Here is a 12,401-nt window from a genome sequence, read left to right on the forward strand (position 1 = left end):
TTCTCTCTCTCAAATAAATAAATAAAATCTTTAAAAAAAAAAAAAAAGGATAAGTAAGATGGGGCGCCTGGCTGGCTTAATCCATAGAGCATGCGCCTCTTGATCTCAGGGTCCTGAGTTCAAGCCCCACATTGGGCATAGAGCTTACTAAAAATTAAAAAAAAAATAGGTAGGATACACTCAAACAGATAAAAATTTGTATTTATATCTCCTACCTCCCTTTCTGTCTATACCCTCTTCTTACTTGTAAGGCTCCCATTTCTCTCTTCATGGTTCATATTATAATCTCTAACCCAGCCTTTTTTTAATGATTCATCAGACTCAAGATTTTGAATTCAACTTCTATCAGTGTATGGAAATACAAACCCTAGTGGTGGACTTACAAAAAAAAGTCCTTAGAATCTACTTTATTGACAGTATAAAATACATTTCATTATCTTGACTTGTACAAGTCAAAATAAACTTTTGCTTCTTACCAGGACCCTATGAATTATTTCTGATGAGGGTACGTATTTTCTTCTCTTTGTATCAGTGAAGGCCTAGTAAACCATAGGAGATATTTCAGAGGATTTCATTCTGGGAGTGGGTTACACGGATATTGGAAGACTGAAGGGGCAAAAAGCAGACACCGAGGTAATCCGGATATTAATAATTATGGGAAGCAGCCACCACCCCTAGGGCTGGGGGAACAGAAGAGAAGATTCTAGGAGCTCAGAGGGGCCCCCACACAGCTGGTAACTGGATCTCTGAGTGGGATACCAGGCAGCTGGTGCTCCACCACCAGAGAAGAAGGGGCACAGCTGGAGTTGGGAGAAAGGTTTGGCCTCTTTGTTGGAGCAACACTGATAGGAATGAGAATAGCAAGGAAATTCTTCTCCCTCTCTCTTCTCAATTTATGCTGTTGCCTCCCTTCAGTAAAACCTAACAGGAAACTGGCAGGCAAATCTGGTAAAGGTTGACTGACCCAGCCCAGAGCTGGGTCAAGAGCACATCAGAACAAGTATAGAAGAGAGCACTTGGAAGTGAGAGACGAGATGAATAGCCAGGGCAACCTTATAGGGAAATTACAGAAACTGTAATGCCTGGATTTAGCTTAGTAATTAAAATATGCAAACCAGTTACCCCCAAACATTTATTAAAGAGCAAATTATAATAGCAACTATTCATAAAGACTTGATGGAACCAAGCCCTGCCTTCAATGAGCTTACAGTATTGTTTTCTTAGTACTGTGGTTACTCATCCTTAAATCATTGTGACGTTGTGTGGTAAAGCTTGTTTTTCTCACATATTCTATAAAAGCACTATTATTAACTGGATTCTTGGGCTGTTATTAATATTAATGAATATTTACAAATTTTATCAGCATATCAGAATTAAAAAGAACAAATACATACCGAAAATACATGCAATACATACATGCAGTCATAAAAAATTTTGTTACTTTCATGCTCCCAATGAGGAAGTTAGTCTTACACAAGGCAAGATGATTTCTAAACTTGAACTGTGCTGTTCTCTTGATTCTTAGCATAAGATAGGAATTTGATTTTTCTAGTGACAGTTTGTTCCAGTGTGTCACTTAAATATTTCAAAGGCTCGGTTTGGAAGGCAATATTGTAGTTAATTTGTTTTTGAAGTCTAGTTTGGTAGAAGTCAAAGTATACACTCATATGATAAAAAATCAAGTAGAAGGATTTATAATAAAAATCAGTGGCCTTTGTCACACTCTTCCCTACCCCAGTCCTACTTTTCAGAGACAGTTAACTGTTTTTGTTTATAGTTTAACTATTTTGTTTATGGTATTAAGCAATATTCCTCCATAACTCTGGATAATTATTTATCAAACGTGGGCATTTTTTACTTTCTTCTGTGTAAGGATTACCTCACAGCATTTTCTCCATTCTGCTCTATTTTTGATGGTTACATTGTCCTACTGAGTTCTTCCTTCAGCTCTTGATAGTGTCTCCTGACTCCCTCACTGCGGTGAAGATAGGATGTCGATGCTCCTGGCCATTCCTCCACTCCCCCACCCCTTCTCCCACCTCATGTCTCTCTTCTTTATCTGTGTTTTCACCTTGTCGAGTTTCATAACCTTTACCTTCTGTTTTGTACTATATTTAATTTCCTGTATTTTTACCTATGTTTAATTTTCTGTTTTATGGAAAACAAACTGCCTACATGACTGTGGCTTTATTTATTTATTTATTTTTCCTTTGGAGAGCCCAGTGGTGTGGGAGGATATTTTTTTCCAAGTCCAATATCACCCGTGGGCTATTTGAAAGAGAATATTCCTAGGAGGGTCAAATGGATTCTTCTTGTCTTAAGCTCCATTTATTACTCAGAATTAAGCTACATTTTACCCTTGCTTCTATTTTCACCTTGACTTTCTTGTGCAATTTTTTTCTTCCTGCTGTGTTGAGATTTTGATCCATTACTCTGCATTCCTCCAAGAATCAAATCCTGTCGTTAACTTTAGACTTTTTTGAGAAAGGCTCTTCTGTTGAGTGAAATTTCTATCCTAGTTATGAAGTTTCGATTCTGGACTTGTCTGAGAATATAGTTGAGCCTCTTGGTTTTCCTGTCCCTGGTTTGGACAGTAGACACAGTCTTGCTCTGAGACTTTCCCTCAGGCGGTTCTTGCAGTTCTTCTTTTGATATGATAATGCTATTGATTAGTCTAGTGCTTGCCTTTACATTTATTTATACCTTGATTAGATTTCCCAGCCTGCCCTTCCTACTTTGATTTTTAAAATACTGTACACTTGGGTGCCTGGGTGGCTCAGATGGTTAAGCGTCTGCCTTCGGCTCAGGACATGATCCCGGAGTCCTGGGATCGAGTCCCGCATTGGGCTCCCTGCTCCTTGGGAGCCTGCTTCTCCCTCTGCCTCTCTCTCTCTCTCTCTCTCTCCCTCTCTCCCTCTCTCTGTCTCTCATAAATAAATAAATAAAATCTTTAAAAAAAATAAAGTACTGTACACTTAATCTTATCCATTATGTGTGGATTAGATTACATTGAACTCTGTTGGACATGTCATCCAAATTCCAGTAGCTTCCTAGGAATTACTGACTACAGCTACCAGGGTGCTGGGAGATAGGCAAATCCCTGTTTTGTGCCCTCTTCATTACCTTTCAGTCCTGCCCTTACTGGCCCAGAATGGCAAGAGCAGGAACTCCTCTGTACCAAACCGCCCCTCCCCAAGCCATGATAGTTTATATAATAAAGACAAATCTATAGATAAAGAACATGTTGTGCCTGCCCCCTCCCCCGTGATGATCCAGGCTAAGAAAAAGGTTTTAGTAAACTTATTAAATGCTATGTTATTATTTTGGGGAGTGAATTTTTTGAATGGAGTGTTGACTGATCTGCTGAACATCACTGGCTCCAGGCATGCCTTTTCATTTGGATTGGTATTTAGAGTGACAGGTTGCTTTCACCTTGCTTCTCACATCTGTTCGGAGGGGTCACAGTTGGGTCCATCTGCTGGCTCTCCATTTGTGCATTATCACGAAATTATGCTAGAATTGTGGGTGCTCTATAGTCTCCTTATTTTATGTCCAGGAGAACAGTATCTCAGTTGCCAGAGTTAATATAATAAAGGAAGGGCTTTTTAGATGCCTGGCTCAAAACCTTTTGCATACAGTTAAGAAAACCATATTCTTAGAGCTGGTTGCCTAATTGAAAGATGAAGAAATTGAGACCCAGTCCTTGCAAGACTAGTCAGGTAGTGAGTCAAGAAGGATAGGACCATAAAGACCTAGGAATTCTGGCATCATCATCATCATAATTAACATTGAGCATTTATGTGCCAGGCATTGTGTTTCTCACTTTATCTGGATGATCTCATTTAATCCTCATATCCTTTGAGCACAGGTACTATCATTTTCTTTTCATTTAAAAACAAATGTTGAAATTGAGACTCAGAGGTTAAGTAACTTGTCCTAGGCTTCCTGGATATCTGATAATAGTCTGCTGTTTTTAAAAATTGTTACTATCTAATATGTTTTCAATTATTAGCAGTTCCTCCCAGTTTTGCTGTCCACAGAATCTGACTGCTCAGGGATGAAAGTGAAAATGCTCTACTAGAAATGAGTGGGCGGGTGGTTATGAAGATCTCCAGCAATATGTGTATGCCAGCAATATCTGGCTTTAAACAACCTATTTTATGTATTATTTTATGAAAACATTGAAAGCATCATTTATTAAGTATCCCACTGGTGCAAAGAAGTCTGAAATACCTTTGCCTTTGCTTTTTTACAGAGTGCTGAGTAAAAGTAGTTAGAGAGGTTGAAGGGTGGGATGGGAAGAGAGGTAGAAAGAGATGAGGCACTGGGCACAAATGACAGGCCGGTGAAACAGACAGCCCTATTGATTTCTGCCGCGAACCGCATTCTGCAGGAAAGAATGGAAATCCACTATACCAAGTGTATAGCAGACAGATCCCTTTGAAAAGCAGTTAGATGCCATCTAATCCCAAATCATTTAAAAACAATTTTGGAGTACCCAGAATTTTAAAATGCCCTAAGTAGTTTGTCTCTTACACTAGAAGAACCGTGAAATGGATGGAAAAACAGTATTTTCATGGTGTTTTCCTCTCATATATTGTGTTTAATTGTGCAACTTAAATAGTGTGTTAAAATTGCATTTTATTTTTAAAGATTTTATTTATTTATTTGACAGAGAGAGTTAGTGAGAGCAGGAACACAAGCAGGGAGAGTGGGAGAGGGAGAAGCAGGCTTCCTGCCGAGCCGGGAGCCCGATGTGGGGCTCAATCCCAGGACCCTGGGATCATGACCTGAGCTGAAGGCAGATGCTTAACGGCTGAGCTACCCACGCGCCCCTAAAATTGCATTTCAGATATGTACAAATCTGGGGGGTAAGATACAGTCCCTTGAATATTCTGAAATACATCAAACATAGGCTATGGAAGAAACCTTATCAGATACCTTTCTTTAAAAAAAAAAAGAAAAAAGTTTATTTTGATATAATTTTAGACTTTTAGAAAAGTTACAAAAATAGTATAAAGAACTCTCATTACCCACATTTCCCAAATATTAACGTTCTGTCGTGTTTTCTTTATTTTTTCCTCTTTTAAATAATACTGTTTTACAAGGTAAATCTTCCAAAGCTCCATTTGAAGAAACTGTCATGTCATGTTACGCCACACAGAGATACAGGGCTGGGGAGATGACCTCAAGCAGAAGAGAAAGTGTGGAAAAGGGGTTGGGGAGTGAAATGATAGCTGAGTGATTCCTAATCTTTTTGGATTTGAGGCATCATGCGGTTGTTTTATTTTGTAATTAAAGTGAATTTTATTTTGAAATACAGAATACTCCCTGAGATAACTGAATAGTCCCAAAGTTAAAAATCAGAGTTAGAAGGATGAGTTGTGATATGTATAGTGGTGTGAGAATGACAAGGGAGAATTAAAAGTTAAAAGAAAAAAAAATTGGAAACAGCACAAGAATATAAAATAGAAATCAAGAGCTTCCAAAAGGTGAAAATTTGGTCATTTACAAAGAACCAGTTTGCCTGAAGAACAAAGACAACAGAATGGGGCTTAAAGCAGTCAAACTCTGGGGTGGCTGAGGGGAGGGGGTAGGGATCCGGGAAAGAAAACAATCACTCAGAGAAACCAAGGATTTTAGAAGTTTTCAAAGAAGGAAAGGGAGAGTTTTACAGTAATCCCAGGACCCCAAGATCATGACCTGAGCCGAAGTCAGACACCTAGCCAACTGAGCCAGCTAGGCACCCCGAGAGTATCTTTCATAGAGCAGAAGTTTTTAATGATGTCCAGCTTCTCAGTTAACTATTTCTTTCATAGATCAGGCATTTGATGTTGTCTCTAAAAAGTTATCACCATAGCAAAGGTCATCTAAATTTTCTCCAGTGTTCTCTTCTAGGAGTTTTATAGTTTTGAATTTTACATTTAGGTCTATGATCCATTTTGAGTTAATTTTTGGAAGTGTGTAAAGTCTGTCTAGATTCATTTTTGGTATGTGATGTCCAGTTGTGCTAGCACTGTTTGTTGAGAAGATTTCTTTTTGGCTCCATTGTAGTGCTTTTGCTTCTTTGTCAAAGATCAGTTGACTGCATTTATGGGGATCTATTTTTGGTCTCTCTGTTCTGTTCCATTGATCTGTGTGTTCTTTTACCAACACCACACTGCCTTACTGTAGGTTTATAGTAAGTCTGGAAGTAGAGTAATATCAATCTTCCAGCTTTGTTACTCTCCTTCAATGTTGTCTTTACTGTTCTGGGTCTTTTGCCTCTCCATATAAACTTTAAAATCAGTTTGTTGATTTCCATAAAATAAACTTGCTGGGATTTCAATTGGGATTACATTGAATCTATGGATCAAGTTAGGATATCTTGACAATATTGAGTCTTCCTATCCATGAACATGAATCTTGTTACTGTTATTTAGTTCTTCTTTGATTTCTTTCATCAGAGTTTTGTAGTTTTCCTTATATAGATCTCGTCAGTATTTTGTTAGATTTATACTTAAGTAGTCTAGTTTTTTGCTTGCTAATGTAAATGGCATTGTGTTTTAAATTCAAATTCTGTTTGCTGGTATAAAGCAATTGATTTTTGTATGTGAACTTTGTATCCTGCAACATTGCTATAATCACTTATTAGTTTCAGGAGGTTTTTTGATTCTTTTGGATTTCCTATATAGACAGACAATCATGTCATCTTGAACAAATACAGGGTTTTTGTTTTATTTTTCCTTCCCCATCAGTATGCCTTTTATTTCCTTTTCTTGTCTTACTGGACTAGCTAGGACTTCTAGTACAATGTTGAAAAGGAGTGGAAAAGGAGTTGCCTTATTCCTGACTTAGCAGGAAAGCTTCTAGTTTCTTGGCATTAAATATGATGCTAGGTGTAGATTTTTTATTGATTTTTTTTTCTTAATTTTGGAGAGAGGGAGCATGAGTGCGGGGAGGGGCAGAGAGAGAATCTCAAGCAGACTCCCCGCTGAGCGTGGAGCCTGCCACAGGGCTTGATTTCATGACCCTGAGATACAACCTGAGCTGAAACCATGAGTCACATGCTTAACCGACTGAGCCACCCAGGTGCCCCAATTTTTCTTATAGATTTTTAAAAATTGAGTCAAGTAAGTTCTTCTCTAAGTTTATATTATTATTATTATTTCTTTAGATTTTATTTATTTATTTGAGAGAGGGAGAGGGAGAAGCAGGCTCCCTGCTTAGCAGGGATGTGGAGCTTGATCCCCTGGGATCATGACCTGGGGCAGACACTTAACCATCTGAGCCACCCAACTGCCCCTGTATTCCTTCTTTTTAAAGGCTGAATACTATTTTATTGTAGATATATCCACATTTTGTTTACACATTTATTTTTTTTTAAAGATTTTATTTATTTATTTGACAGAGAGAGACAGCGAGAGCAGGAACACAAGCAGGGGGAGTGGGAGAGGGAGAAGCAGGCTTCCTGCTGAGCAGGGAGCCCGATGTGGGACTCGATCCCAGGACCCTGGGATCATGACCTGAGCCGAAGGCAGACGCTTAACGACTGAGCCACCCAGGCGCCCTTGTTTACGCATTTATCGATTAGTGGATAGTTGGGTTGCTTCCACCTTTCTGGCTATTGTGAATAATTCTGCTATGAACATGGGTGTACAAGTAACCCTTTGAGACCCTGCTTTCAGTTCTTCTAGGTATAAATGCTGGATCATATGGTAATATTTTCATTTTATTGAGTTTATTGAATATTATATGCAAAATTTTATATACAAGGATATTCACTGCACTGATGTGTATAATGGCAAAAATTTGAAAGCAGCCTTGCTATGTATCAGTAGGTGATTGGTTACATAATTACAGTACATCCATACAATGAAGTATACTGCAGCTGTTTAGGAAGATCTGTATGTTTTGACATGTCAGAATGTCTAGATAGATTATAATATGAAAAAAGCAAATTATAAAATAATATGTTAATATGAACCTTTTTTTTTTTTTAAGAGGTTCTATTTACTTATGAGAGAGAGATAGAGAAAGAATGGGAAGGGCGAGGGGCAGAGGGAAAGGGAGAAGCAGACTCCGTGCTGAGCTGGGAGCCTGATGTGGGGCTCTATCCCAGGACCCCGAGATTGCGACCCAAGCTGAAGGCAGATGTTTAACCAACTGAGCCCCCCAGGTGCCCTGCATATGAACCTGTTGTTGTTGGTTTTTTTTAATTTTATGTATGTATGTATGTATGCTTCAAAAAAATTTTTTAAGGATAATACACTTCTGTAGGTTGAGGGGGATGAGGGGATAGATAATAAGTGCAGTAGAAGAGCAGACCTTTATCTTACTACTTTACAAGTTACTGCATCATATGTATCATATCAGGATTTATAAGAGGCACAGTTTTATAAGCAGAAAAACCAATTTAAGTGATTGTAGTTTTGGAAAAAATAAAGCTTAACTTCCGATTGTCTGTGAAATACAAAGAAAATGTTATCTATCTCATTACTTACTGAGGGTTTTTATGTCTACGATGTCAAATGCACATCACTGAGATCTTTAAAGTATCTTTTTTATTGTTATATGTAATATGAAGGGTATTTATTGTCTTGTGGCCTGACATATAAAATTAGCTCAGTGAATTTCTATCAAAATGGTTTTACGTAAGGAAAATGTTCTTCCATTTTTGGATCATACTTGAATGGTGCTATCCATTTCCTGTGACTTGGTGTGGTGAGGTATGTAGTGGAATCGTAGGCTTCCTCTGCTCTTGAGGAAAACATTGCTTCGTTTAAGAATTGTGTTACACTACACACTGAATTTTGTTCCTTTGCCTTTTCTTCTGACAGTAGATCTTCATGGAGGAGCACGGAGTGACCCAAACCGAACACATGGCTACCATAGAAGCCCATGCAGTTGCCCAACAAGTACAGCAGGTCCATGTGGCCACCTACACTGAGCACAGTATGCTGAGTGCTGATGAAGACTCACCTTCTTCTCCTGAGGACACCTCTTACGATGATTCAGACATACTCAACTCCACAGCGGCTGATGAGGTAACAGCCCATCTAGCTGCTGCAGGTAATACTGTTTGGATCAGAAGCTCTTCATTTTTTTTCTTAACCTCTGGTATTGTGCATATCTGCAAGGGCCTAGAATGCAGGCATTCTCACATATATCACATTTTCATGATTTTTTAAGCCTTGCATTTACAGCTTATGCCTGTATTCTACTGAGACTTAAGATCTAGAATGGCATACTATTAATGATATGACTTTGGTTTTGTTTTTTTCCTCCATTCTAACAATCTTTTGACTTCTTACTAAAACATTTAGTCCATTTACAGTAAATGTAACCACTGGTATATTTAGGTTTAAATTTATCATGTTTACAATATGCTTTCTTTCTCTTCATCCCACTTACTCTGTATTTACTTTTCCTTTGTGTTTTAGAGGGACTGAGAAGTTTTTAATTTTTTTTTTCTTGTTCGTTTGGAAGTTATACACACTTTTACTATTAGTGGTACCCCAGAAATTTTAATACATCCTTAACTTATTTCAAAGTCTTCTGTAATTGGTACTTTTGTCCTTTTAAAGGGATAATGCAAATTTCTTAGAACACTTGAATTTTATTCTCCTGCTTCTGACCTATATGCTATTGTTATTCTGTGTATTAATTCTTTGTATATTTTAAGCCATACAAGACATTATTTTTGTTTTATACTTAATATTCATTTTTTCCTTTATATCCAACTTGTCTTCTGAGAATTTTTCTTCTATGTAAAGATAACATTTAATATTTCCTTCAGCATGGAAGTCTCTCAGTTTTTCATTGTCTGAGAATGTTTTTATTTAACTTTCAATCTCAAAGGATGTTCCCCCTGGGTATAGAATTTTAGGTTGGCACTTATTTTTTTCCCCTCATATTGAAGATACTGTTCCCACTAGTTTCTGTCCTTGCTTTTCAGAATTCAGCTGTTTCATTCTAACAGTTGCTCCTTTGAAGGTTATCTCCCACGTAGGTCCCTCCTCCAAATGTTATTAAGATTTTCTCTGTCTTAAGTTTTTTGTTTGTTTTTCCGTCTTCAGTTTTTGTGATACATCTGGCTTTGGACTTCTCATTTATTCTGTTTAGGATTCTTTGAACGTCTTGAATCTGTGGATTGATGTCTTTCATCAATTCTGGAAAATCTTAGTCACTAGATCTTTTTTTTTTAAGATTCTTTTTATTTATTTGAGAGAGCGAGAGCATGCACAAGAAGGGGGGAGGGGCAGAGGGAGAAGGAGAAGCAGACTCCCCACTGATCAGGGAGCCTGATGTGGAGCTCGATTCCAGGACCCTGGGATCATGACCTGAGCTGAAGGCAGACGCTTGACCCACTGAGCCAGCCACCCAGGCTCCCCTTAGTCACTAGATTTTGCTTCAGTTTTGCTTCTGCTTCATTCCATCTTTTCCTTCTGTGACTCCAATTAAATATGTTAGTTTTCCTCATTGAATCCTTTATGTCTCTTACCCTCTATTCTGTATTACCATCATTTTGTGTCTTTATGCTTCACTCTATGTAGTTTCTTCAAACTGTCTTCCAGTTTATTAATTTTTCTCACCAACTGTGTCTGAGGTGATTTAAATCTGTCTACTGAGGTACTAATTTTAGTAATAGTTAAGTTTCATTTTTTTTTTGTTTTAGAATTTCTATTATGTTTTTCCCTCCCAAATTTGTACTATTATAGTTTCCAATTGTAGTAGAAAAAAAAGTTTTTTAAACCTTTGGGAGTGAAGTAAGCATCATGATTTTACAATACATTTGGTAATTCTCTCTGAGGTGCCTATGGGTCTTTTTCTGTTATATGTTGTTAGTGCTATTTCTTGTTTATGTTGGTTTTTCTCTTCATGTATTGGTTATATTTAAATGAATGCTGGATGGTGTGTTTGGAAATTTATTTTTAGAAATAATTTGGGGTCTAGAATAGTATTATTGTCCTCTAGAGAGGATTTTTGTTTGCTTCTGCCAGATGCCTGAGGACACTAGCAATCCTGGATTATCTTAATCCAATTTAAGGTTTGAGATTTTTCTGGGCCACTAAATGACTTAAAGCTGGGCTGTATTTTGTACCATTCCTTTGCTATTTACATTGTATACTTAGCATTATGGGGAAGACTCCATGTAAACCATGCCTGGATGGGTTTAATATTGTATAAGGAACATTGATCTTAGAAGATATTTAGGGAAAGTTGGACAGTAAATCAGTTATCAGGAATGACCAAAATACTCCATCTTTTTTTAGTATGTGCTGTATTTAAGGAAAAGAAGACAAATGTGATGAAAAACAACCTTATTACTTTCAGTTATAATCCACTGTGTATTTCTGGAATTGTGAATTTAAAATAAGGCTCAGTGGCAGAACACATTTGAGATGTTTGTAAAATACCTTTTTGAAATATTTATACTTCCCAGAAGAGGGCATCCTAACATAATGAATGCAGGTCAACCGCTTTCCTAGGAAGAGAGATGCTTTTGAGACATAGTTTTGCTGTATTACTGTACTGCACTGTCATAGTGTTAACATTAGGAAAGGACTTTAATCTAACATTTTCACGTGGCAGATACGGAAACTGAGGCCCAGCTGGTAGAAATGATTTACCATTTAATCATTCAACAATTATTGAGGAATTACTGTATGCTCTATATCACTGTATATAAATACTACGAACAAGACAGGAAAGAGCTTGCTCCTAATGTAGCTTACAGACCAGTGGTGGGGAGAAGGGTACAAATAATAAAGTAAAATAATTTCAAAAAGCACTGAATACTCTGGAGGAAATAAGGTGAATGGAGAGGGAAGGGAAGGAGATTGCTGCTTTTCTAATCCTATTCTCTTCCCTCCCTCCACTGAGGTAATCACTATCCTAAATTTGATCTTTATCATTCTCATGCACTTCTTTTATTTCTGCTGTATATGTATGTATCAATAAATAATACTTAGCATTGTTTGGCATGTTTTAAAGTTTATAAAAATGATAACACTCTAATCCTATCTCTCTGTAACATTGTTTATCTCATTCAGTATTATTTTTTTGAGATTCATTCATGTTGATAATGTGGCAGTATATTTTTATTTTAAGTGTGATTTGGTATTCCATTCATTATCTGAAAATGACATATATTGGTATAGCACTTAGGCTGTTTATAAGTTTTTCCTATTACAATAACTGCAAATGAAGATTATTTTATCTTTTCTTGTGCAAATTGTGGGAGTTTCTTTTGGCATTGGTTTTCAAACCCTTGACATTTCCCATAGTGATACATTTTACATTGTGGTCTGGGATAAATGAATGCACATATAACTGGAATAACAATTTCTCATGGAGTAATACTTACCCTTCTGCCATGACACACCCACTGATATGTTCTAGTGTCTTTCACTTTATTC

General features: G+C 37.2%; 1 protein-coding gene across 5 annotated transcripts in view; it reads left to right on the forward strand.

Annotated features, from left to right (window-relative positions):
- Nucleotides 1–12,401, forward strand: part of NRF1 (nuclear respiratory factor 1) — a 147,920-nt gene that overhangs the window by 42,432 nt on the left and 93,087 nt on the right. For 4 of the 5 annotated variants that reach the window (XR_003516318.1, XM_027572971.2, XM_027572973.2 and 1 more), the window contains exon 2: nucleotides 8,820–9,051. Coding sequence is in view for 4 of the 5 variants with exons in the window: in XM_027572971.2 (XP_027428772.1) it covers nucleotides 8,829–9,051 (223 nt within the window). In the remaining variant the exon portion in view is untranslated. The remainder of the gene's footprint in view (nucleotides 1–8,819; nucleotides 9,052–12,401) is intronic. The other variant, XM_027572974.2, reaches the window with a different exon arrangement.

This window comes from Zalophus californianus, chromosome 12 (genome assembly GCF_009762305.2).
Source record: "Zalophus californianus isolate mZalCal1 chromosome 12, mZalCal1.pri.v2, whole genome shotgun sequence".
NCBI classification, from domain to species: Eukaryota; Metazoa; Chordata; class Mammalia; order Carnivora; family Otariidae; genus Zalophus; species Zalophus californianus.